This window comes from Exophiala dermatitidis (assembly GCF_000230625.1).
Source record: "Exophiala dermatitidis NIH/UT8656 unplaced genomic scaffold supercont1.1, whole genome shotgun sequence".
Lineage (NCBI taxonomy): Eukaryota > Fungi > Ascomycota > Eurotiomycetes > Chaetothyriales > Herpotrichiellaceae > Exophiala > Exophiala dermatitidis.
The window spans coordinates 2,070,276-2,093,701 of NW_008751646.1; the positions used below are offsets into that span (position 1 = coordinate 2,070,276).

Below are 23,426 nucleotides of genomic sequence, written 5' to 3' on the forward strand. Positions count from 1 at the left end.
GCAAAGATCAACGTGAACAAGCCCTGACCTGAAGACGATTTAGTGCTTCCTGTACAGTAGGTAGGTAGTACTTGGAAGGCCTCCTTAGCCCGGAAGAACCGGCGCGGCAATGGAAGAACATGACCTGCTGCACGCAATCTCCACTGTCTGACACCGGAATACCCGAGGTGCACAGTATGATGCGGATTTTGTTGAGCGTTTACCAATAAAAGATTTTGTCAGGCGAGTGGATGTCTTCAGTCTGACACGTCCCGCGGTCCACGATTGCGATAGATACCAGGTATCATGAAGGGGGCATAAATTCCCTATACCTGATTCAGACCAACGCCGTCAACTGTGCTACAGTTAGGTATGGACAATCATGACCCCAAGCCCAAAACCGCAATTGCGGCTCATGCTACTAGCACTCCACCCCGACCGAAACAGATTGGCGGGCAACAAGTAAGAGGGCACCCAAATCCTGTGCCAGTGCCGCATGCACATGACATGCTTTCCAAGGTGCCGCCTAACAACTTGAACCGTGAACAATATATTCATATACCTCATGCTGTCGTGGACGAGAGGAGCCGACATAGGCGTTGTCATCATGGCCATAAACATTCGGGAGACCACACAAACAAAACACACGACAATACAATACGCCGTCTACACCTTGCCAATATACGAGTCGAAAATGTTCTTCATCTCAAGGGCGCTCTTCTTGGGATACCGCTGCTGCCCATTCGTGTAGTCGACGTACGTAGCGCCGAAGCGGGTTTCGTAGCCCTCGGCCCATTCGAAATTACTATTAGACACCAAATCGTCAGCAAATTGAGCACTTCGGAAATTCCACACTTCACTTGCACCTGGTCCATTCGGGACAAGGGCAATGCAAACAGAAAGAAAGAGAGAGAACAAACAACATACTCCATCAAACTCCAGGCCATATAACCACGACAATCGCAGCCGTCCTCGGCGACAGCCTCCGCCATGGCCTGGACATAGTCGCGGAAATAGTCGAGGCGGAAATCGTCCTGCAGGATCTCGTCCTTTGAAAGATCGTTCTCGCCCTTGATGCTGGTTCCATTTTCGGTCACATAGATCTTGGGCCGGCCATAGCGGTCGCTCAACCATTTCATCAGTTTGCGGAATCCCGGAGCATGCGGCCTCAGCCAGAAACTCTGGGTTTCGGGTCCAATCGGGTTGCCGTACTTGTCTTCCATCAACACGTCGACATTGCCTGAAAAGTCGAACGCGTCCGCGGGGGTGTCGTGGTGACGGATGTAATTGGCGCAGTAGTGGTTCATGCCGTAGAAGTCGTTGGACCCGGCCATCAGTTTGCTTTCTTCCTCGGTGAACTTGGGCAGTCGGTCGCCGAGCTGTTTGACCATGGATTCTGGGTAATGGCCGAAGTAGACGGGGTCCGCGAACCAGCAGATGGCGAACTCGATCTTGCGGTCGCACGCGATGCGGTCTTGTTCGTCTTCCGGGTCCCATGGTTCGGTCCAGTCTCCTAGAATTCAAAGACAGATTAGAACCACCTTCCCATGACTGGATACAAGGCAACGACATCCGCTTGGGAGAATAAAAGGGCCAAGGGCAAGGTCAAAAGCAAGTCAAGTCTTACCGTTCAATGTAATTCCAATCTCCCCACCATATTGCGGCTTAAACTGCTCGCGATAGATCTTAACCGCCGTGGCATGAGCGAGGAGAATACTGTGGCCCACGATCCACGGCTCAGTGGTTGAGTCTCCAACGGGGCTCTTTGTGCGATCACTCGTGCGCCCGGGGGCATGTACACCCATGTGATACGACAGAATGGAACTGCAGAACGGTTCGTTGAACGTGATCCAGTGTTTGACCCGGGACCCCAAGGCGGCGAAGACGACGCGAGCATAGTTGGCGAAGTCGGCCACGAATTCGTCTTTGTTCAAGAACCCGCCGTACCGCTTGTCCAGCTCGTCGGGGAGGTCCCAGTGGTACAGTGTGACAAAGGGCACAATGCCGGCTTCCAGTAAATCGTCCACAAACTTGACATAGTGGTCAATCCCCGCCTGGTTGACCGGGTCGTTGCGTCCGCCGAGCGGGATAATGCGAGGCCATGAGATGGAAAACCGATACGCTTTGGCGCCCGTTTTCTGCAGCAGCTCAATGTCCTGTGCCGTGCGGTAGTACGAGTCACAGGCTACATCGCCGTTGCTGCCGTCGGCAATCTTATCTGGCTTCTCGCAAAACGTGTCCCATATTGAAGGGCCCCGGCCGTCCGCTTTCGTGGCTCCTTCAATCTGATATCTGGATCCGAAGCGTCAGTTGATCCGAACATAACAAGAGCAAAGAGACTGACGCTGCCGTGGCAAATCCCCACAGGAAATCGGCCGGCAAACCAGCCTTGGGGGCGATGTCCTTGACCATTATCGGCGGCGAATATATGCAGAAGATATATCACTGTCAGGTCTCTGCTGCTCTGCTGCTGCTGCTGTGTAACGTGTGGTGTCCTTTCGTTCGGTATCTTCTTCGACCAGCTACGACCGTTGTGGGCCGAGTTGTACAAGATACTGTCCCTTCGTGGTCCAAATAATATCTATTTTATATCAAGTCGACGTCACCCAGTCCGTGCGAGTGTACTAGGTACTAGTACTTGACTGTCAGTAACACCAAGAGGGAGTTTCACCGACTTCAACTGTTCACTGACAGGGTCAACTCACAATATGTTGCAAACCAGACAATCGATATGAGTTGCCTGGGGACATACTGCAAATTACCCTGGTGCCCCGAGTATCCAAGTCAAGTATATGTACCCTGGTGCCCTCTTGGTGTCTGCGGAACAAATGCCATGGTTTACCCTGCCCCGGCCGGTGCAACATGTTTCGGTACCTGATCCACCCCATCGAGGCTCGGCTTCCGTATTGGTCGCGGAGCGAGGGCGGCCCGCCAGCGTGGTCTCGTCTGGTGCTATGCTGATCGGGCTGCCGAACTTTAGCCTAAGAGCCTCGAACACGCCGACGGCCCTGGCTCGACGGTGCACGTTGCATTCGCGCGTCTCCCGGCTGCTCTTCGGCTCCTACAGTCAACCGCTCCAACTACGGGCGTCAATGAGATGGACGAATAAACCGAACAGAACCAGGGCAGGATCTGGAGATCGAAGAAGCCGATAGCCGGTAACAATTTGAAATATGCGACGAACTACAGGGATCCTCCAAGAGTCCAAGAATGCATGCGTTTGTTCATAACAGTATTGTACAGCTCCCGTTTCCCGGCGGCTAGTATAAAGTGTGTCTATGAGCAATCGGTTCCGTTTCCTCTGCTGTATCGGCTGGAAGTCCATATACCCAGAAAGTAAAGAGCGCCGATCATGGCGTACGGATCTTGTGGAGATCATTCCGCATCCTCTTCGCTCCCGGGTTCCTTCATCCGCCATGTGATAAACGCCGCTATCAGCGTGGCCATCCCGCCGATTCTCAATGTCCACCCCACGCTCACATCTCCAGGTTCATTTCTTGGCTTCTGCAGGAATTTGAAGACAACACTGCTGATCAAGGTCGCCAATATCTGAGGTGCACTAATGGCAACATTGTGTAGGCCTAGAATGATGCCGGCTTGATCTTCCTCCTCCTCCTTCATGTCATCTCCCGAGTCATCATCCCCGTTGATCAGCCGCTGCCGCTGTTTCTTGCGGCGCAATTCGTCGCGTTTGGATATCTCCGCCGAAATCAATGCAAAAGGGGCCCACAAGGTCAAAGACCAGGATATTCCGACCAGTGCCGTCATGATCGTGGCGGCTAGAGGTGTAGTGATGAAAATAGTGCTAAAGGTACACAGCGAAAATAGTAGTTGAGAGAGCAGCCATGCACGCCGAAGGGTCAGTCCCGGGATCTGAAGCTTGGTCAAAAACTTCTCTATGAAACCAGGATGATCCTGGCCGAGAGCCCGGCGAACCCGAGCTTCTTCGGGCGATTGAGGAAATGTGAGGGTGCTTTGCGATCCGCTATAAGGATTGTCGCCCCATGAATAGCTCCTCGGTCTCATCCCGGGTCTCGAAGAAGGCGGCGTTATGGGACGATCGAAGTCTTCCACTTCCTCTACAGGCTGCGCTTTGTAGGTGGAAACAACCAAGAACGGTAGAATGATGTTGGAGACGAACGAGGTGATCGCGTAGATCAACAGTGCAAACGTGCCAATCCGCGTGGCCTTGCCCCATAGCTTCTCCACTTCATCGTCCGAGAGCCCTGGTTTCAGGTAAGGGTCAACATAGAGCTGCCCAATATAGGTAGTGATGTAGAACAGAAAGGGAAACCATCCCATCCAGTGGAAGAACTGTATCTCGCACACTTGCCGGATCTGCGGCGGCAAGCGTTTTATGGACACGAAGACCTGCTTGAAGAAGGCTAGCAGGCCACCGGATTCGTCCACCCGAGATGGGGCTTCGAGTTGCGGGTTGCGTTCTTTTATAGCCAGAGCACTAACCAGAACCGTCGAGCTGAGCGCGATTGATGCAATGACAACGAGGACCTTGAATTGGGTGTTTCCAAAAAAATGGAAATATCGAGGGAGGTTGAGATATCCAAAGACGTAACCGAGCACATTTCCAACGCCAGTCATTCGAGACGCCCACGCGTTGGCCGACTCCTGTTGATGAGATGGTGCATTGTCAACGATAAATGCACGAATTGCCGCTTGGACTAGGCTGCGTCAGTACAAGGCTTGGTTTTCGGCGTAAGAATATACGAACCAGTGTTGATGGAGAAGTCAAGACACCACATCATAATCGTGGCGAGAATGATCGTTGCAGTCTGGTATCCGCCTTCATATGGTGCATCAACCCCCAGCCGACCAATGACTCGGATGATGTCGCGTGCATAGGCCAGTGTCATGGACGACGCGACCGTGCCCAAAGTACCCGCAATCATGAACGGCTTTCGCTTTCCCCATGAGATGCGACATCGATCACTCCGGATCCCAATGTACGGTTGGACAAGAGTGCCGGTGAGAGGCCCAGCAAGCCACACAAAGGCAACCAGAGCCTTGCTCATTCCGAGCGACAACAAGTAGGGCGATCCATTGGACAGTTCCACAGACCAGACAATCTGAAGTCCGCCAATTGATAGCGTAAGCAGGATCAAATACCACGAGGATTTGTTCTCTAAGGTCGAGTCATTGAGGCCGATAGTTTCAGAGGGTGGTCGTTCGCCTTGAAAGAACCGCTCTTCGCGCTCAGACCCCGGTGACGAGGACGATTCCTCTTCCTCCACCAGAGGCCGCCCTTCGATGTCGCTGTTGCGCGCCGTGTTGACGGCTCGAATGAGCGGAGAACGCTCGTCAGTGTCTAGACTTGGACCGCTGCGCGGCATGAATGGACCAAAACACGTCTGCTTGTGGACGCGCTGTGGAAGCAGCGGCAGAAACGGAGAGGTGTCCTGGCCTTCAAGTTGTGGTAACGTAGCCTCGGCACCTCATTCGAGGAGAGTGTGACGTCGTCGCAATGACCGTGAGTAGTAGGTATGGTAGACCACGAATATGCCAGCGACAATAATGGGGCTCTTGAGAGAGATCGAGAAGATAAGATGCAGAGATGAAAGGAGAAGGAATGAATGTATAGTAATACAACGAACGGTCAGATGAGATGTGTTGCCAGGAGAGTGGTTGACCAAGTCATGGGGGACGAACCCAGAACAGGCTGAAGACTGGCGCTGGCAGCCGCGCTCCTCATTGGTCCGCCGACCTCTGACCTTCGACGAGCGCATCAGATCGTGAACACGGTCATGGACGTTGGACTGCTGCACCTCCTGCTGTTCCCACCATTAAGTCGTACTTCTGACCGCGCGCCAGATCAAGTCACGAAGCCATCCTCGTCCTGATATCCTACGAGTGAAGGGTACCATTTGTCAGTCGCGCAGCTGCTCCCGAGAGCCCCTTCAGTCCTTCATCTCGTGCGGCGCAAGCGGTTCCGCAAGCGAAGACTTCGACAGCCTCCAGACATTCATCGCTGCTTACGACGCCAACAAAATGAAGCCCGTTGTATCCGCCTTCAGTGCCTGGAGCTGGTCAGTCCTTACGGCATTACTATCGCTTGCCACTAACCCTTGGACAGCACGGTTATCTCATGCTTTGCCGTAGTCATTCTGTCCATCATTGGAGGCCTCTTTGCGGTACGACCCTTCCCGACTTTTATACCCTTAACCACTTATTGCGTTGGATTTGGGTGCTAATGGCTCTGGCTGCAGAGGGACCATCATATGATGATGGGGCTTGAAGAAGATCCGGAAAATGGGGCTGCAGTTGCAGCTTCGATATTCATCGCCGTGGCAGTTTACGCCGTAAGTGGTCTGCCGACCCCAGATTGTTGAACACATACTAAGTCATACAGGGCTTCCTCGTGTTCTGTGGATTCCAAGCCTGGCTGCATGTCCGGGCAAGCCGACGAGGGGCGATATCCCTATAATAATGACCGAGGCGTTATGATGAAATATTGTATACAAGGGTAAATATGCATAAGAACGGCGCTGTTTGAGAATTTCCGACAATCGAGGCAATCCTAGGGACAAAGGACTACGTCCTGTCAAATGTCAAGCACGAAGCAGAAGATGCCGACATCCACACACAATGCGACCAGCCTCTGCCCCTGACAGATTTAATCAAAATACAATAAACCACTCCTTTGATCCTCGCCTGTCCACATTGCCGGTGCACAAACCACTCAAAGCCAGTGCCGCTCAAATGAGATCCCGGTTCACAAACTGCGCGTGCAGAGTCTTGCCCAACGCTGCCGGACTTCGTTCCACAACCACTCCGGCTGCCTCAAGCGCAGCGATCTTAGAATCGGCTCCTCCTTTACCACCGCTGATGATAGCACCGGCGTGACCCATCCGTCGACCAGGAGGGGCACTGATGCCGGCAATGAAGCTCACCACAGGCTTGTTCTTCTTGTTCTCGCTCTTCAAGTATTCGGCCGCATCTTCTTCCGCACTGCCTCCAATTTCGCCGATCATGATGATGCCTTCCGTCTCGTCATCCTCCATGAAGACCTTGAGGCAGTCAATGAAGTTGGTGCCGCTGAACGGGTCACCACCGATGCCCACAACCAATGATTGGCCAAGTCCGGCTTTCGTAGTCTGATTCACCGCTTCGTAGGTCAGAGTGCCCGATCGGGAGACGATGCCAACTCGGCCCTGCTTGTGAATGAACCCGGGCATAATTCCGATCTTGCACCGACCTGTATTGTTTTAAAGATTAGCGGTGACGGAGCCGACAGGTCAGCTAGGGAGATACACACCTGGAGCAATGATACCGGGGCAGTTGGGGCCTATCAAACGTGTTTTATTCTGTGTCTTGAGCATGTTTGTGATCTGTTCTTGCTGTTAGTGGTGCTGAAAGACTGGGAGCCGTCTGGGGACCACTGACCCGAACCATATCGTGCTGAGGGATACCTTCAGTGATGCAGACGACGAGAGGGATTTCAGCTGCAACCGCTTCTTCGATACCGGCCGCAGCCACAGGGGGCGGAACGAAAACGACCTGCCGAGGTTTAAGATCAACAATTTGTTTTGTAAGAAGTCTTGAACAAGATTACTTACACTCGCATTGGCACCAGCCTCTTTCACCCCTTCGGCCACGTTCTTGAACACGGGAAGACCCAGGTGTTGTGTGCCAGCCTTCTTGGGGTTTGTGCCGCCCACGACTTTGGTGCCATAATCAATCGCTTGCTGGGCGTGAAATGTCCCCTGTTTACCTGTAATTGATTGTCAGTCATGACCAATTGGTAGCCATGACAGAGGATATACCTGTAAACCCTTGGAAGAGGACCTTGGTATCGGAGTTGATCTTCAAATGGGGAATGGTAGCTTGATATTGTGAGCTGGCCGAGACTGTCGCGTAGCCTCTGCTGGCTTGCCGAAGCAACGAGAACCTGAAGGCCTGCATAGCTGCGAACTTTGCACGAGCAGCCCACAGAAGATCAGCAGGTACTTGAAGGTTGAGGCGTTGCGCAAGTTAGGGTCAGCGACTTCAAGTTGTTCATCGACTGGTATCAAAACGGTCGTGACAGGCTGCGGAGCTCGGCTGCTGGTGCCAATGTCCAACTCGGACTTCGCGCAGCGTACCTAGGTATGCAACGTGCTGCAGTTCAAGTTGCAGCTGGGCGGATGACTCAGCGAGGTACGTTCTTGCCAGACCAGCGGGTCATTTAAAGCGGCGTGTAGTGTCCATGAGGCCAGCACCTAATGTGGTTAGCCAGTCTGCTCTTCAGCCCTGCCGCGGCGGTGACTGTTCACCCAAAACTTTTTCCACGTGATATTGAAATTTCCAGTATCATCGGTCTGCAGAGGCGAGAGTAGATTTCCTCGAAGTCGAACCAACATTCATTTCGGAGGGAGATGCCGACTGTACTCTCTACCTGATTTTACGGAATACCCAGTGCCACTCTTTTGACAATGGCGACAGAAACAGTCACCAGGACCAAGGTCAAAGTGGGCAAGAATGAAAAACTTCCGCCTGAGAATGTTCGGTTTATGGCCGCCTGTGCCGACATTGCTCGTGCGCTGGTGCAAGAATATGAAGCCAGTCTCGATGATTCCAAGCCAAAGAAAGATATCAATCTCAACAGACTTAGGGGTGACATCGCAAAGAAACACAGACTGAGCACACAACCCCCTCTTACCGCCATTCTTGCCGCCACCCCGGAACAATACAAGAAACATCTTCTCCCTAAACTGATCGCGAAGCCTGTACGGTCAGCAAGCGGGATCGCCGTCGTGGCGGTGATGTGTAAACCACACCGTTGTCCCCACATTGCGTTTACAGGGAACGTTTGTACCTACTGTCCCGGTGGCGTCGATTCCGATTTCGAGTACTCGACTCAATCATATACCGGCTATGAACCCACGTCGATGCGTGCCATCCGCGCTCGGTACGATCCTTTTGAGCAAGCCCGCGGGCGGGTTGACCAGATCAAAAGTCTCGGACATAGCGTCGACAAGGTGGAGTTCATCATCATGGGCGGCACGTTTATGTCCTTAGACCAGGCCTACCGCGATAACTTTATCGCCCAGTTACACAATGCTCTGTCTGGTTATCAGACCGAGAACGTCGATGAGGCGGTTGCTGCCGGCGAAATGTCCAATATCAAATGCGTGGGGATCACCATCGAGACCAGACCAGACTTTGGACAGATCGACCATTTATCAGACATGCTTCGATATGGATGCACACGTCTGGAATTGGGTGTGCAGTCATTGTATGAAGACGTGGCCCGAGATACCAACAGAGGCCATACGGTCGCGGCCGTCGTGGAAGCCTTCAAATTCTGCAAAGATGCTGGGTTCAAGGTCGTCTCGCACATGATGCCGGACTTACCCAACGTCGGCATGGAGCGAGATCTGTTTCAATTCCAAGAATATTTTGAAAATCCCGACTTCAGAACAGACGGTCTGAAAATCTATCCCACTCTGGTCATCCGCGGCACTGGCGTCTATGAATTGTGGCGGACTGGTCGATTTAAGAATTACACCCCGAATGCTCTCGTGGATTTGGTGGCCCGGATCTTAGCCTTGGTGCCTCCTTGGACCAGGATCTACCGTGTCCAACGTGATATACCTATGCCACTGGTCACTTCCGGTGTCGAAAACGGCAATCTACGGGAGCTGGCATTGTCGAGAATGAAAGATTTCGGCACAACATGTCGGGACGTGCGTACCCGGGAAGTCGGCATCAATGAAGTCAAGAACAAGATTCGGCCGTCGCAGGTCGAACTTGTCAGGAGAGATTACATGGCCAACGGCGGTTGGGAAACGTTCCTGGCATATGAAGATCCAAAACAGGATATTCTCATTGGTCTGCTGAGACTGCGGAAGTGTACCACTGACTACACCTTCCGACCCGAGCTGACTGGTCAACCGACCAGCATGGTTAGGGAGTTGCATGTTTACGGTCTTGCTGTGCCGATCCACGGCCGTGAAAAGAGCAAATTTCAACATCAAGGATATGGCACCCTTTTGATGAAGGAAGCTGAAAGAATAGCTCGGGATGAGCACGGTAGTGAGAAGTTAAGTGTGATCAGCGGTGTCGGGGTGCGAAGTTACTATGCACGTCTCGGATATCGCCTTGATGGACCATACATGAGCAAGATGCTCAGCTACGACGATGAGGATAACGACTGAAGAAGACTATGCCAACGACAACATTGTTCAGCGACACGAGTTTCTTTACAGGCACACAAGTGATATCAGCAGCGGAACACCTCCCCACTCCCGTCCACGATGGAGAAGTACTCGAGAGCTGTTAGCCGCATTCCATGTTGTCGAGCATGAGAACGAGTGCATCGTATGGCCTGATCAATCACATGGCGACACTCGATTCGCATTATCCTCTGATGTTCACACCACCCGAGGCCACCGACCTGTTGCGAGCTGACAGAGGGTACGCTGCCTGGATGGTACTATATCAGCACTCGAATCCTTCAAGACAGCAAGCATCGCAGACGAGTCCTCCACTGAAGCTGATTGAGCACAATGGAATTATCAACGTTGTACCAAGTCAAAGGTCATCAACAGAGAGTCCTGCTCCAAGGGTACCTAGATACCGTTCAAGCCGCTCCGTATGGAGCAAAGAGACAGACTGGTGGTACACTTGTGCATTATTATCTAATCCTATTGGGGTCAGGGACTCGGGACCGGGGAAAGACGGCGAGACTCCGCGGCTCCACCAGGCGTGTAAAGGGGAATGTGTGATTGGCTGGTGATAACGATAACGGCAGTCGGTCAAATCGCGTCATCGCGAATTTTCAAATAATTTTGCCCGATTTCCGTCTTTGACCTGCGTTTCTCCAAGACGGCGGGCCAATTTTGATGGACTGATTGATTCTTGAGGGTTTGCGGCGTCCTGTATTATTTATTACTCCTGGGCATGGCATGAGATGGTCTTCTAAGGCCAGCTCTCTCTTCATTTCTTATCTTCCCTTGATTTATATCTGCATAGCGATGGTGTCGCTGGGTTTTGACTGATCTGCCATCGTTGCTGCGGCCGTCTCTTTTGCTCTCTTCAGCCCATTTCACTCTGCTTAGTCGGTCTCCGTCCGCCGGACACTGAAGACACATGACTCCTTCACTGCTTACGGCGCAAAGCTGCGTCGGCCAGATTCATCTGGTCCTGGGGACCGGCCCGCTTGCGGCTTCGAGGTGCGCGAAATCACTCGAGGTCGGCGCCCGCCCTGTCATTGTCGCGCCGGGCACCACAGACCTTCACTTCACTTTAGCCAAGGCAGTCGATGACGGGAATGTACTTTGGATACAACGAGACTTTGAAGAGCAGGACTTAAGGACACTGGGAAGAGAAGAAGTCGATGGGTTTGTCGACGCCGTTTTCATTACATGGTCTGCGAAACATCCTCAAAGCAGCCACATATCCAACCTTTGCAGACGCTTGCGGATACCAGTGAACGTGGTCGATGCACCTGCACTTTGCACCTTTACATTACTGTCGACATATTCCGATGGACCGTTGCAAATTGGCATAACGACGTCCGGGAATGGCTGCAAGTTGTCGTCGCGCATTCGAAGGGAAATCGCCTCCAGTCTCCCACCAAAATTTGGTACTGCAGTTGAACGACTTGGAGCCATGAGAAGGCGAATATGGGAAGAAGATTGCAGACTCAATGCGGCAAATGGGAACGAGGCCATGGACGCGGATGTTGGAGACGACGAGTCTTCGGCGCAGAAACATACATTCAACTCACTAGTCAAGGAGGACGACCAGGATCCGGCTACGCTGCGCACTCGTCGCATGAGATGGCTGTCTCAGATATGCGAGTACTGGCCTCTTAGCCGCCTCGCTGCCATCACGGATGCAGATGTTGCGGCCGTTCTTGAAGCTTACCGCTCACCCGGTCAAGCGTCTGCTCCTGGCTCAGCCTCTACGGACCATATGCCACTCAGTCGAGACTCTCGAAAAGGTACCATTACTTTGGCCGGTTCGGGACCTGGCCATCCCTCTTTACTCACGATTGCGACCCTGGCGGCCATCCAAACGGCGCATTTCATTCTGGCCGATAAGCTTGTGCCGGCGGAGATCCTCGCGCTCATCCCACGGAGAACCCCCGTCCATATTGCAAGAAAATTTCCCGGAAACGCAGATGCGGCTCAGGAGGAACTTCTCCAGCTGGGTCTTGATGCAATGAAACAAGGCAAAGATGTCCTGCGCCTGAAGCAGGGAGACCCGTACCTGTACGGTCGCGGAGCCGAAGAAGTCTCGTTCTTCCGCGACCGTGGATATGAAGTCAGAGTAATTCCTGGAATCACCAGTGCGTTGTCGGCACCGCTTTTCGCAGAGATACCGGTCACCCACCGCGCAGTCGCGGATCAAGTGGTCATCTGTACTGGCACAGGGAGGAAGGGCGCCGCTCCAGAGCCGCCGTCATACAGAAAGAGCAAGACGGTAGTGTTCTTGATGGCCTTGCACAGACTGGAGGGCTTAGTCAACAGTCTGACGAGAAACGCCGAGGAAGAGCAAGATCAAGCAACGCGGAAGCGGGAGTTGTGGCCGTCGAGTACGCCATGCGCGGTGATCGAACGAGCGAGTTGCCCAGACCAAAGAGTGATCCGGTCAACTTTGGAACATGTCTGCCAAGCTGTTGAGACGGAAGGGTCCAGACCTCCGGGGCTTTTGGTGGTCGGGCATGCTTGCGAGGTGTTGCACAAACTAAGCGAGGGACAGCGCTGGTCTGTCGAGGAAGGGTTTCGAGGTCTCGAAACGACAGAATCTACCGGCGAAGGATTGCAAATTCTGAGGGAGATCGAGGTCTCTTCGTGCAAGGATGGTGTGAGAACAGTTGGATCAGATCTTGCGCCGGTTCAGATTTCAGTATAGCGATGGAAAGATGGTGCATGGTTCATGGATTCAAGATACCCACAAGATGTTTAAAGATGTTATATTCGCGATGTAAATTCATGAAAAACACAGTCTCTACACCCTACATTTCTTTTGAAATTGCCCCTTGTTGACAGTTGCGCGATCCGGCCCTACCCAACGGCTGTAGCAAAGAAATGTATGCGGGTCTATCTCGCTTATCGAACTTGAACTGTAATAGCGAGGGTACCACCGCTAATGACAACCAGCCCCTTTCCCCCAACATCTCCAGGTTTCGGTACACATAGGCATTACCCTATTCACGGTGAAGCAAAAGCTGGCAAGGCAAGAGAACTGTGAAATGTCGCTCACGTTGTACATTGTGTATCCAAACCAAATACAGAGGCAGAGTGTTAAGGAGATTTAGATGAAGAAAATCCGTATATCCAGCACAGTAGAAGTTGTCTGAGGAGTTCGCATTGGAACTCGAGGCAACGTCATTACATTCCCTGTTCAAGTTGGACTCGACTGCGGCTGCGCGTGAATGATCTGGAGTAATATATCGTGCATTTTATTGCCGTGTGTTATAAACACCACACGCAAGCTGCGTCCTATGGCTGGGGAAGCCGCTACAGCCCAATTCAGCGGTTAATACGACCACCACCACCACCACCACCACCACCACCACCACCACCACCAATCCTCCCAATACAATCCCATCTACATCAGCAAATGCCAACATCCAGCATCGCGCTGGCAACTCCTGCCGTCATTCTCATCCTCCGTCCGGCTTGCTATCCATGACCACGGTTGTGAAGGATCTGTCTTGCTCACCGTACACGATCGTCACCTTCTACCATGGTTGCTGAGACCCAACACCATCTACAATGACGCGCCGCAAGCGCACCCCTTCGCCATCTCCAGCCTCTCCACAGAAACGCGTGGCATTTGAAATTCCTCCTTCACTCCAGCAGTTCTCGACCATTTCACGATCCCTTGCTAACAGCAGAGACTCGCACTCGGCGCCAACTTCTTCGCAAGCGATCTCCAATGGCCCAAGACAGACCCAGCCCCAGCCGAAGGGAGTTTCACAGTCATCCGCGCAGGCTGGCGCAACGTTGAGTGCTGGCACTAGAACTCAAGAGAATGCGCGATCCGATATGCACTCTCAACAACGACATTCTACGGGTGCTCAATCATGGCCTCAGTCATCGCTGAAGAACAACCCTAATTTGGCCGGCTCGAGGCGAGTGGACGAGTCGGGGAAACAACAAGGTGTTAACAACTCCTTTCCATCCTCTAATGTTGTGCAAAGCCGAGACCCTTCCGCGAACCCTTCTACTACGAGCCCTCAATTGCGACGGGAAAGCATGCCGACTCGATTTCCCGCCGCGCCTGAAGAACCTCCCCTAAAACCGGGCGAAACTCCCACCTTGGCGACCCATCCCAACCTAATTGCGCAACTGGTTGCGAAAAAGAGAGCGGAAAACGAGGCAATGGGGGTACGTGAACTATGGGCCAGAAGGCAGGCCGAGTACCGAATGTCAAAGTCGCCGGCGAGTCAGTCACTGACCGAGCCGAACAAAGATTTGGCCCGCATTGGAAACCAACAGCCACCCCAGTCTAGAGCCTTCTCTAACCCACTGCCCGCCCGGCCACCAATACAGCCTCCTGTGCCCGCATATGCCCCATATGCTCCGGCAGCATCAAGGATAGAAACCCGTGCCCCGGCGACAGAAAATAGGACAGCACCTGCTGTGGAGGAGTCTGGCAAAGGTACTGACACGTCCAAAGCGCCAAGGGCGAGTGGCGAGACGGATTCTCTTTTTGGATCGCCTTTTTCAGAATTCCTCGAAAAGGCGACCGACAACGCCGGTTTGAAGGATGGAAATGAACCAAGCAGCGCAGTATCAGCCGGGAATTCAGCCGCACCAACACCAGTTCCACAAGGACCCGATGCGGCTCAGTCACGACCGGCTTCATCGCACCAGCCCAGTGAAACAAACAAGCCTCCGACCGGAAACGTTACCTCAATCCCTCCTCTCTTCTCAGATAAACCCAAAGGCACAGGCACAGGCACAGGCACAGGCCCTGGCGTACAAGCACCGACGCCACAAAATAGACCATACCATCGTGGCAGCGGCAATTCAGGGCCCACCGTGAGCACCCCTCAACACCAGAATACCAGCATGATGCAGCGGCAGTCTCAAGCGCATGCGACGGTCCCTTCCCAGCCGCCGTCTGGACAAGCACCTCGACAAGATGTCTTCGTCATGACACCATCAGTGGCCTCATCGCATTCATCTGCCGGTGCAACGCCGCGCCGTCATCCTTACTTTGAGCAGACCCCTACTCCTGGGGGATATTACAAGGTCGATTTTCGGGTGTCGGCTGACGGAACGACCTCGACTACGGCCATACCTGCAGGTCATGCCTCTCTACCATACGGAAAGCCGCTGGGGCCACCCAATGCAGGGTATCCAGGTTACGTGATGGGCATGATGCCTGTGTATCAAATACAACAGCAACCGCAACCCATGCCGGGTCAAGTTCCGGTCCAGAGGCCGGCATACGGCGGTATGGCTGTCGGTCCTGCTACGGGCACCGTTGCACCTGCGGCTGCGGCCCCAGTAGCCGCCGCACAGCCGTCAAAGCAGCAGCAGCATTCATCCGGCACCAATGTGATCACCCAAGCGGATAGGGTTGCGGGGATCAATATGAGATTCAAAATCTCAACGCAGAACGATTTCTCTGTGCCGAAGCGGTAACATTGGCGTCTATGTTGGCCGCATATGCTCCGCACGGCAGAACCCAATGCATGACGAGGAACCCCAAGAAGTGAGGAATAATTGATTAAGATGAACATGACCCGGGACGACATAATTGCCGAATATGAAATGGAGTGTACTGTATGTGAAAGCTGAAGGAGCAATGGAAGAACGTGGTGGCGGAACCCGCATATGTTTGATTTTCAGTTCCTGCCTATCTAGCCTTGCATGAGGCAGGTCGAGGAGAGGACACCATCTCGTCTCCGCCACTGGCAGGAAATGACCACAGAGGGAACAGTTGACTTTGACGGTTGTACAGCATTTAAATTACGTTTCTTTGTACTCTTACTACGCTGGCTGCGCGGGTGGTGGTGCGGTTTCTTGTAGCGTGTGGGGACCAGATCTCTCAAGGTTTGAAGGTGTGATTCAGTAAGGTACTAGTAGTAGCGAGTTGTGAGCGAGTTAGGCGTTGGGCCAAATGATCCCTCGATTATGAGTATCTATCTGATTGACAAGCAAATACGAAGAGGGAGTCTTGGTTTTTAGGCCATCCTTGATTTTCGGTTGACCACCATGTCACCTCGTGATGCCGTTTTTAGAAATTGTAGGTAGATGGCCGCGAGATAGGGTTCTTGAATTGTGCCTGCCCTTTGACGGCATCGCTCAGGATGTATGTATGATAAAAACATGAGATGAATCTGATTTACTCGCTTCCCACCTTCGGTAGAACCTGAGACCACTGGCAGTCACGAGAACCGCATAGGTCGCCGCGCCAAACCCTCGACCAAGTCGGCCATAAGCTCGCGCTTGCGCTTCCTTCGACGATCTGCATCCTCCCCCGCGTCTGCCGGGGCGGATTGCGGCGGAAGTGTACCAGCAGGGGCCGGCGGAGGCTCTACTTCTCCTGAGTCTGCCTCTGCCTCTGCTTCGTAGTCTTGGTCCGCGGTACCGAGACCGGTACCGGCAGGCCGCGGCATCCAAGCGCAAATGCTCCCATCACCGTGCGCAGTGTACATCTCAACAGCATCGCCAGCAGGAGCATTGGAGCGCCAGACCATAGCGTTGATGCGGCCGCCGCTCGTCAGACGGCCGAGACTACTGCTGCCTGCCCCAGCACCACCAACACCACAACGACCTCGTCCACGACCAGCTCCACCTCCACGTGATTTGGCAGCTGCAGCAGCTTGGATCTCGGCGAGCTTGATGCCTTGGGTACGTAGGGATTTCAGTAAATGGCCCTCGCGCAGATGATGCTGGAAAATGACGCCGCGGCCGTCGTCGTTAGGCCAGAACAGCGACTCGTGACCAGGGCGATGGGTGCCGAGCGGCGAAATCAGCGGTTTCAATTCGCCGTGTCTCTCGTTGCGGATGCGCGGGCCGAAATGGACCAGCTCATTGCGGCCTGTGCATGTGTCCCATACCCGGATGCGCTGGTCGTGGCCCGTTGTGACTAGACGGTCGCCGCTGGGCGTCCATTGCACGCTCGTGACGGGTCCGTTGTGCGCGACGGCATGGAAGTCGAGAAGCTCCGGTCGCGCCCCAGCCCCAGTTGAAGGAAACTCGCCTACGACGCCGACTGCGTCGTCGAGGTCTAATGAGGCAAAGACAGCGTTGGCCCGGCGGATGTCGTAGAATAGGACCCGGCCGTCGGCGGAGCCGGAGGCCAATAGGAACGATTTCTTGGGTGACCATGATACCGTGTACACGGCTCCGTTGGGCCCGGATAGAGAGTGAGTTGATAATCCCGTTCGTAGGTCTAGCAGCCGCACTGCTGGGTGAGCGGTGCCCACGGCGATCAAGGGCGATGCATCGACCACCGTCGACATGCAGTGCGTGTATGGCAGGAAGTCGAGGTCGAACGTATGCACTGGCACCAGCGATGTGGGCGTGATGGACGTTACCTTGAGCGTCTTGTCGTAGCTCGTGCTCAGTAAGGTCGTCGGCGTCGGGTCGAACGGGTAGATCGAGATGGATGTCAAGGCGTGCGTGTGTGCCGCTGCTGCCGACCCACGGGTCAAGGACGCTGTCGGCCGGTAGTACTGCAGGTATTGTGGTTCATTGGTGTTGGTGCCGCCATTACCTGTTGGTTGGGAGTTGAAGGTCGGGGTTTCTCTCTTCTCTAAATCCCATAACCGGATCGTGGAGTCTGCTCCTCCGGAAAGCAGGTAACGAGCTGAGACGGGGTCTATGGCCAGGCAGTTGACGCCAGCTTGGTGCGCGATCCTGGAAGATCCAGATCCAGGTCCAGACCCGGACGCTGGCGTAGACTGGGCCGTTTGACTCCTGGGCACATCTTGCGCATCGCGCGCGGTGGACTTTTGAAGCGTGAATATGATGTTGTTCTGATGGCAAAGGCTGTTGATCTGACTTTCGTTATAAATCCGCCGAAATGATGGTGCCGGTACCGTGCCCAGGCACTGGCCTAGGCGAAGATCATTCATGCATCAGTGGGAGCCTGGTGCTTGCTTGGAAGAGCACCAGAAAGTCGGATTGACTTGATCCTACTCAGCTGAGTCGGAGCGTGAATGATGATGCAGTAATGGAGAGAGAGGTTGATCGAGTTGATATGGCGGCTACTACTACCAGTACATTGTAGTAGTAAAGTCAACCACTAGTGCGTTTTAGCAGCAGCATAGCAGCATTTGGAAGGTATTGCGAGCAGCTGCGTAATTGAGAAGTATACTCCGCTCTACCTTTGCTTTATGCTCTGCCGGACATATTCTATGTCCAAAGACGCGTTTTTGCGGTTTGGAATTCCAAACTGGAACCCTTGGGGGCGTGCGTGCCCTTTACTCCCTGTCGTCAATTGTCCTCCCGGTACGGCAAGAAATGGTGCTGGAATTGCACATATGGGGCCCAGCTTTTGACCTGCCCTCTATCGATGCCCCATGTCTTGCGGCGATTTGTTACCTGCGCAGCTGCCTTCCTGCTGACGCCTGGTCATTGATCCCTTCTAGCGATCCGGCCGTCAGCCCTCTTGGAGAGCTTCCAGCCCTACGCAATGGCGAGACTTGGGTATCAGGGTTTGACAATATCGTTGCGTACTTGAAACATGTCTCAGGCGGAGAATGGGACCTCGACAAAGACCTCGACGACAAACAACGGGCCGATCGCGCCGCCCTATCATCCTTTCTCGAATCTCGCGGCCAGCCTCTGCTCGACCTGTATCTCTATGTTAGCACCGACAACTATCATGGCGGTACCAGGCAAGCTCTTGCCGAAATCTTGACGTGGCCCAACAGCTGGTCTGTGCCTCATCAAGTACGAGCAAAAGCAAAGAAGAGATCGGAACATTTGGGGCTCAGCGGCCTTGATGTGGACACTGCGCAGGAAGACAAGAAGGAGGATGCAGTGTTAACGGCACAGATCCCGAAATCCTTGCGGAAACCAAGGCAAACTGTCAGTGGGCTGCTTGGAAGGAACATGCAGAAGAACCGATTTCGTTTAGATGGCATCACTTCTGACTTCTTCGAGCCACTGCTGGACGCCTTGGGAGAAAAAGAGTGGTTTCTCAGAGATCAAACTTCCAGCGTGGATTGTCTGGCATTGGGGTATCTTGCGCTTATGCAGAGCCCTAATCTGCCACAAGCGTGGCTGAAGGACGCTCTTCACAACAAATATGCGAAACTAGATGGTTGGGCTCGAAAGCATTCGGGAGAGATATTCGGTGGACCGGTTGATGTATCCGTGGTGCTGGGCCGCAAAGATGGCCTTGCCTCTGCCGGGTCTGTATTACCCTGGCAAGTTCCAAGAAAGAGGAATTTGCCGCAGGTCTTGCAAGCAATCTTGGAGAACTGCGTGACTCCAATCCCTATTTTGGGTTCGTGGTTTTCGATCTCGGATATCGGGCAGGACCAGTCGAAGGATCTTGTACGTCACGACGTAACACAACACAGGTTGGCCCAATTACGCCGACGGAGGGATATATATGTCCAGCTTCTGGCGTCCACTTGTGCTATTACAGGCCTAATGGGATGGATGCTGTACAAGGGCATATTGCACATTCCTCGTCGAACACCGACAACACCCAAGGGCCGTAGCTTCGGTGAAGCAGGGGCTCTGCTGGGACTTGCCTGAAAACTGAAATGAGACATACCGAGAGCCAGGTAGGCAAAAGCGCACCGACAGCCTCAAAGGTCACGATGCTCTTGGGGAAGAGCATGGCAAAGCTGTTGGCGAGGATGCACTGTTTAGTCCCGTTTTACCGGCTACACCACATACACCAGCTTGATCAATTCTCCCATCAACCGAGCCACATGTGAGGGGGAAGAACCTTCTTGGGGACTCGAGCGAAGACCCGATGATGCATCGACATGGAGATCTTGACGTCGAAGATCTTTCAGATGCCAAGCCATGGCATCCTTGCACCGGGCTGCTCATTATTGTTATTTGCCAGTGCACTGCAGTGCTTCTTCACCCGCCTTATCTTCAACGCCACTAGCAAGACCGCTCGTTTGGGGTTGCTTCTTCTGGTTTTATTTCTAGTCGACCGGCACGCAGCGTCAGTTTCGAGACATGGATGAGCAAGATCGCCCAGAGGCGGTGGTGGCTCTGTACAAGTACCCAGGTCAGGACAATGATGGCCATCGTTGGCTTTATATATTGCAACATCAAACTGCTACACATGGGGAGTTTCAAACAGGTCCGTCAGTAGTGCTACTGCACCTGTGCTACGTACAAACTCCAGCTTGAACTGTACATCTCCAATCTACAATGGTAGATACAGTAGGTACAATAGTAGTAGCACTATCGCTGGAAAGCTGCCGGATGAAGTTACTGTAAGCAATACGGATCTCCGTCCGCCAGTCCCAACATGGTCCATGTGGTGGGACATGGACGAATAGAAACTGTCACGTACCTGGCCTCTTGGCGACCTTTGCTTCAGCCGACAAATCACAGGCCCCATTTTCGGTTTGAGTTCGGTGCCTTGCTCATTATGTGGTCTGCTATTGGCTCCCGAGTCGATAGCCTCTGGAGCACCTTAAGGTCCTCACTTTTGATATTTTGGGAAGGTTCGAGTCTCCCTCAGCTTGCTGCACCAGATCAGCGCCTTCTCGCCTAGAAGCAAGCATTGGCAGAGGATGCCGGTGCCAGTGGGAGCAGCGAATGCTCTGCGCTTGGTCCAGGCTGCCTAACTCGAGCTGCAGCAGGATCCCCACGACAGCCACGCTGAAGACAACCTGCCATCGGCCGTTCTATTTGCACCCGCTCCTCCCTTTCTCTACTTCATCCACCCGATGGAGAGTTTTTCGGATTTTGATGTGGAAACCGCAGGATCCTTCTTTTCCTTTTTAATTCCATAGGACTCTGGGTCCAGTGATATTTTCGCGTTGTGCTCTTTCCACTACATTGACGCTCCACCAAAGAGGACCTCATCTCTGACCGACTTCCTATAACAGACCTGGAAAGTCAGCAAAAATTTCTTGCGACGCAGCCAGCGCCAGATATCTCCACCGGATAAGGTAGCCATAAGAAAAGTCAAGCATTCCTTAGCTACGCGTTCTAACATAAAGCAAGCATTGTGCTACTCTTGAATTCATCCTGGATGTACAACAGCCGTTCAACCACGCCGTTCAAACGAGTGTAGCAGACCGATCACTACACCCTGCCGGTAACCGCCGTTCCTCTACCTGCCGGTCACCGCTTTTGTCTGCCACTGTAATACCATGGCCAACCTCGAGACGTTCGCCCGTCTGGTGTTGCGGGATGATGACGACGCGGAGCCTGCGCCGTCCTGTGACACTGGCAATGCATACGATGGTCGGATGGGGTTGCGGATAGCTGCGCTCTTCATCATCTGGGTTACGGCGTCCATCGGTACCGTGTTCCCCATTTTTGCCAACCGGCATCGCGGGATGAAGATTCCTGACTGGGTTTTCTTCATCTGCAAATACTTCGGCTCCGGCGTCATCGTTGCAACAGCCTTCATTCACTTGCTTGGGCCGGCCGAAGAAGCCTTGACCAACGAATGTCTCACTGGTCCTATCACCGACTATTCCTGGGTCGAAGGAATTGTTCTGATGACCATCTTCGTTCTCTTCTTCGTTGAGCTGATGGTGATGAGGTATGGCAATTTTGGCTCGGGGTACAATGATAATCAGGCACACACACATGGCGCTGATGGGAACCCATCGATGGAGACCGAGTTGACCAACACCACGGCTCGTGAACCATACAAGGACACCGATCCTTCAGTGACAGATACCGATGCCGTCAGGCAAGACCGCCGCAGTATCTCAGTGCCTGGTGAAGATCACCTTGGACACTCTCGAGAACATAACGACATCGAGGAAGCCGCCAATCCGTTCAGCTTCGAGGACTACAAGGCTCAGATGACGGCCATCTTCATCCTGGAATTCGGCATCATCTTCCACAGTGTTTTCATTGGCCTCACTCTTGCCGTAGCTGGTAACGAGTTCGACACCCTTTTTATTGTCCTGATCTTCCACCAAACGTTCGAAGGCCTTGGTCTCGGATCCCGACTTGCCGTTACACCATGGCCGAAAGACCGCAGATGGACTCCTTACGTTCTGGCTCTTGCCTACGGTTTGAGCACGCCCATCGCCATTGCCATCGGCCTGGGTGTCCGAAAGTCTTATCCTCCCGAATCTGCCACCACCCTCATCGTCAATGGTGTGTTTGACTCAATCTCCGCAGGCATTCTGATCTATACTGGTTTGGTGGAGTTGATGGCGCACGAGTTCATGTTTAGCAGGGGCATGCAGAGGGCCAAAATTCAGACGGTGCTGGGAGCCTTTATCACAATGTGCCTGGGAGCTGGTTTGATGGCCTTGCTTGGGAAATGGGCTTAGTGGGCTAAAATGGTTGCTTCGCTGCAACGCGCGGTGAACGGACAATGACATTGGGCTGCCGGGTCCATCAGCGCCATCCAGGTGGAGTTCCCTACGTCGCTCGCCGGCCTGCGAGCGCAAGCACCACTGCCGACTACCGACAGAGACAACGGCGCTGATACGATTGTGCAGTTTTCTCTTTGTTTTCTTTTTTCGAAAATGCCTTCAAATGCGCCTGCGTACACGTTAGATGGGTCATGAAGAGTGGATGACAGTTTGGCGATACCCCCAGATAAGCGGAATGAATGAATGTTGTGTTTGGTGGTTCAGGCGTGCGGACGAGAGTCAAGAAGTTGAAGTCGAGCATTTGCTGGCGTAGAGGATGAAGAGCACTTTTTGGTACATTTGATACATGTACCCAATCAAGGTGAAGGCTTTGAGTAGTTAATCGACAATAGTACTTTTATTGACATTCAGAAACAAGCCTTCTTCCTGTTCAACATGGTCGTGTTCTCTGCATACGAGTCTACCGTTTCCAGTTGTGATTCCGCATGTTCCCAACGAAGCTGACACTAAGACATTGCTGAGGAGATGAGAAGTACCGAGTTCTCAATTTCCATTCCTCTTGCAACACCGAAAGGAGATACAAATGCCCGAACACCAGCAGTTTTCTTCGGGACTCTACGTCCTTTTCCCACTTGAACCATAATGAGCCGTTCACTATTGGTGTAGACGCGAAGATCCTCGCTGGCTCGCCCTGCTTTGTCAGCGGCTTTCGCAGCGCAGTCAGCCTCATCACGTGATGACGGATCCTGACCCGTCTGGGAGAGCAACGAACGAGTTTACATGGCCATAGAACCTACGATGGGGAATCGAGCTAGAAAATAATTGAAATTGTGAAAACGTAGTTAGCTAACCAGCCACTGATGGAAAATGGTTATCCTCCTCTGGGGGGGTGTGGTGCGGGTGGGACAAGCGAGGCTAGAGAGCCTCGATGGTGAATTGTGGATGGTCGACGGTGGCCCGAAGGTAGTGCGAATCTGAGCAGTGTTAC

The 23,426-nt window shown here is 53.3% G+C and overlaps 9 protein-coding genes across 9 annotated transcripts; 5 read left to right on the forward strand and 4 right to left on the reverse strand.

The window, feature by feature from the left end:
* Positions 1–645: 645 nt before the first annotated feature.
* HMPREF1120_00741 (beta-glucosidase) lies at positions 646–2,391 on the reverse strand (the record flags this gene model as incomplete). The annotated part of the gene is made up of 4 exons (XM_009154743.1): positions 646–784; positions 907–1,492; positions 1,607–2,271; positions 2,324–2,391. The coding sequence occupies 4 exons, from the start codon at positions 2,389–2,391 to the stop codon at positions 646–648; spliced, it is 1,458 nt and encodes a 485-aa protein (XP_009152991.1).
* A 631-nt stretch (positions 2,392–3,022) lies between these two features.
* Positions 3,023–5,961, reverse strand: HMPREF1120_00742 (uncharacterized protein). Its single transcript, XM_009154744.1, has 2 exons — positions 4,709–5,961; positions 3,023–4,658 (listed from the first exon to the last, which is right to left on the reverse strand). The coding sequence occupies exons 1-2, from the start codon at positions 5,325–5,327 to the stop codon at positions 3,355–3,357; spliced, it is 1,923 nt and encodes a 640-aa protein (XP_009152992.1). The 5' UTR covers positions 5,328–5,961; the 3' UTR covers positions 3,023–3,354.
* Positions 5,962–5,993: 32 nt separating this feature from the next.
* HMPREF1120_00743 (succinyl-CoA ligase [GDP-forming] subunit alpha, mitochondrial) lies at positions 5,994–8,118 on the reverse strand. Its single transcript, XM_009154745.1, has 6 exons — positions 7,758–8,118; positions 7,551–7,705; positions 7,378–7,491; positions 7,250–7,322; positions 6,058–7,189; positions 5,994–6,011 (listed from the first exon to the last, which is right to left on the reverse strand). Exons 1-5 carry the CDS (start codon positions 7,894–7,896, stop codon positions 6,690–6,692), a joined length of 981 nt encoding a protein of 326 aa, XP_009152993.1. The 5' UTR covers positions 7,897–8,118; the 3' UTR covers positions 5,994–6,011; positions 6,058–6,689.
* Positions 8,119–8,405: 287 nt separating this feature from the next.
* Positions 8,406–10,130, forward strand: HMPREF1120_00744 (elongator complex protein 3; the record flags this gene model as incomplete). Its single annotated transcript, XM_009154746.1, has 1 exon — positions 8,406–10,130. The coding sequence occupies one exon, from the start codon at positions 8,406–8,408 to the stop codon at positions 10,128–10,130; it is 1,725 nt and encodes a 574-aa protein (XP_009152994.1).
* Positions 10,131–11,064: 934 nt separating this feature from the next.
* On the forward strand, positions 11,065–12,834 carry HMPREF1120_00745 (uroporphyrin-III C-methyltransferase; the record flags this gene model as incomplete). The annotated part of the gene is made up of 1 exon (XM_009154747.1): positions 11,065–12,834. The coding sequence occupies one exon, from the start codon at positions 11,065–11,067 to the stop codon at positions 12,832–12,834; it is 1,770 nt and encodes a 589-aa protein (XP_009152995.1).
* An 866-nt stretch (positions 12,835–13,700) lies between these two features.
* On the forward strand, positions 13,701–15,581 carry HMPREF1120_00746 (uncharacterized protein; the record flags this gene model as incomplete). The annotated part of the gene is made up of 1 exon (XM_009154748.1): positions 13,701–15,581. The coding sequence occupies one exon, from the start codon at positions 13,701–13,703 to the stop codon at positions 15,579–15,581; it is 1,881 nt and encodes a 626-aa protein (XP_009152996.1).
* A 178-nt stretch (positions 15,582–15,759) lies between these two features.
* HMPREF1120_00747 (DNA excision repair protein ERCC-8) lies at positions 15,760–20,268 on the reverse strand. Its single transcript, XM_009154749.1, has 2 exons — positions 18,800–20,268; positions 15,760–18,743 (listed from the first exon to the last, which is right to left on the reverse strand). Exon 2 carries the CDS (start codon positions 18,020–18,022, stop codon positions 16,328–16,330), a length of 1,695 nt encoding a protein of 564 aa, XP_009152997.1. The 5' UTR covers positions 18,023–18,743; positions 18,800–20,268; the 3' UTR covers positions 15,760–16,327.
* On the forward strand, positions 18,411–19,658 carry HMPREF1120_00748 (uncharacterized protein; the record flags this gene model as incomplete). Its single annotated transcript, XM_009154750.1, has 1 exon — positions 18,411–19,658. One exon carries the CDS (start codon positions 18,411–18,413, stop codon positions 19,656–19,658), a length of 1,248 nt encoding a protein of 415 aa, XP_009152998.1.
* Positions 20,269–21,247: 979 nt separating the features above from the next.
* HMPREF1120_00749 (uncharacterized protein) lies at positions 21,248–22,393 on the forward strand (the record flags this gene model as incomplete). Its single annotated transcript, XM_009154751.1, has 1 exon — positions 21,248–22,393. One exon carries the CDS (start codon positions 21,248–21,250, stop codon positions 22,391–22,393), a length of 1,146 nt encoding a protein of 381 aa, XP_009152999.1.
* Between the last annotated feature and the right edge of the window lie 1,033 nt (positions 22,394–23,426).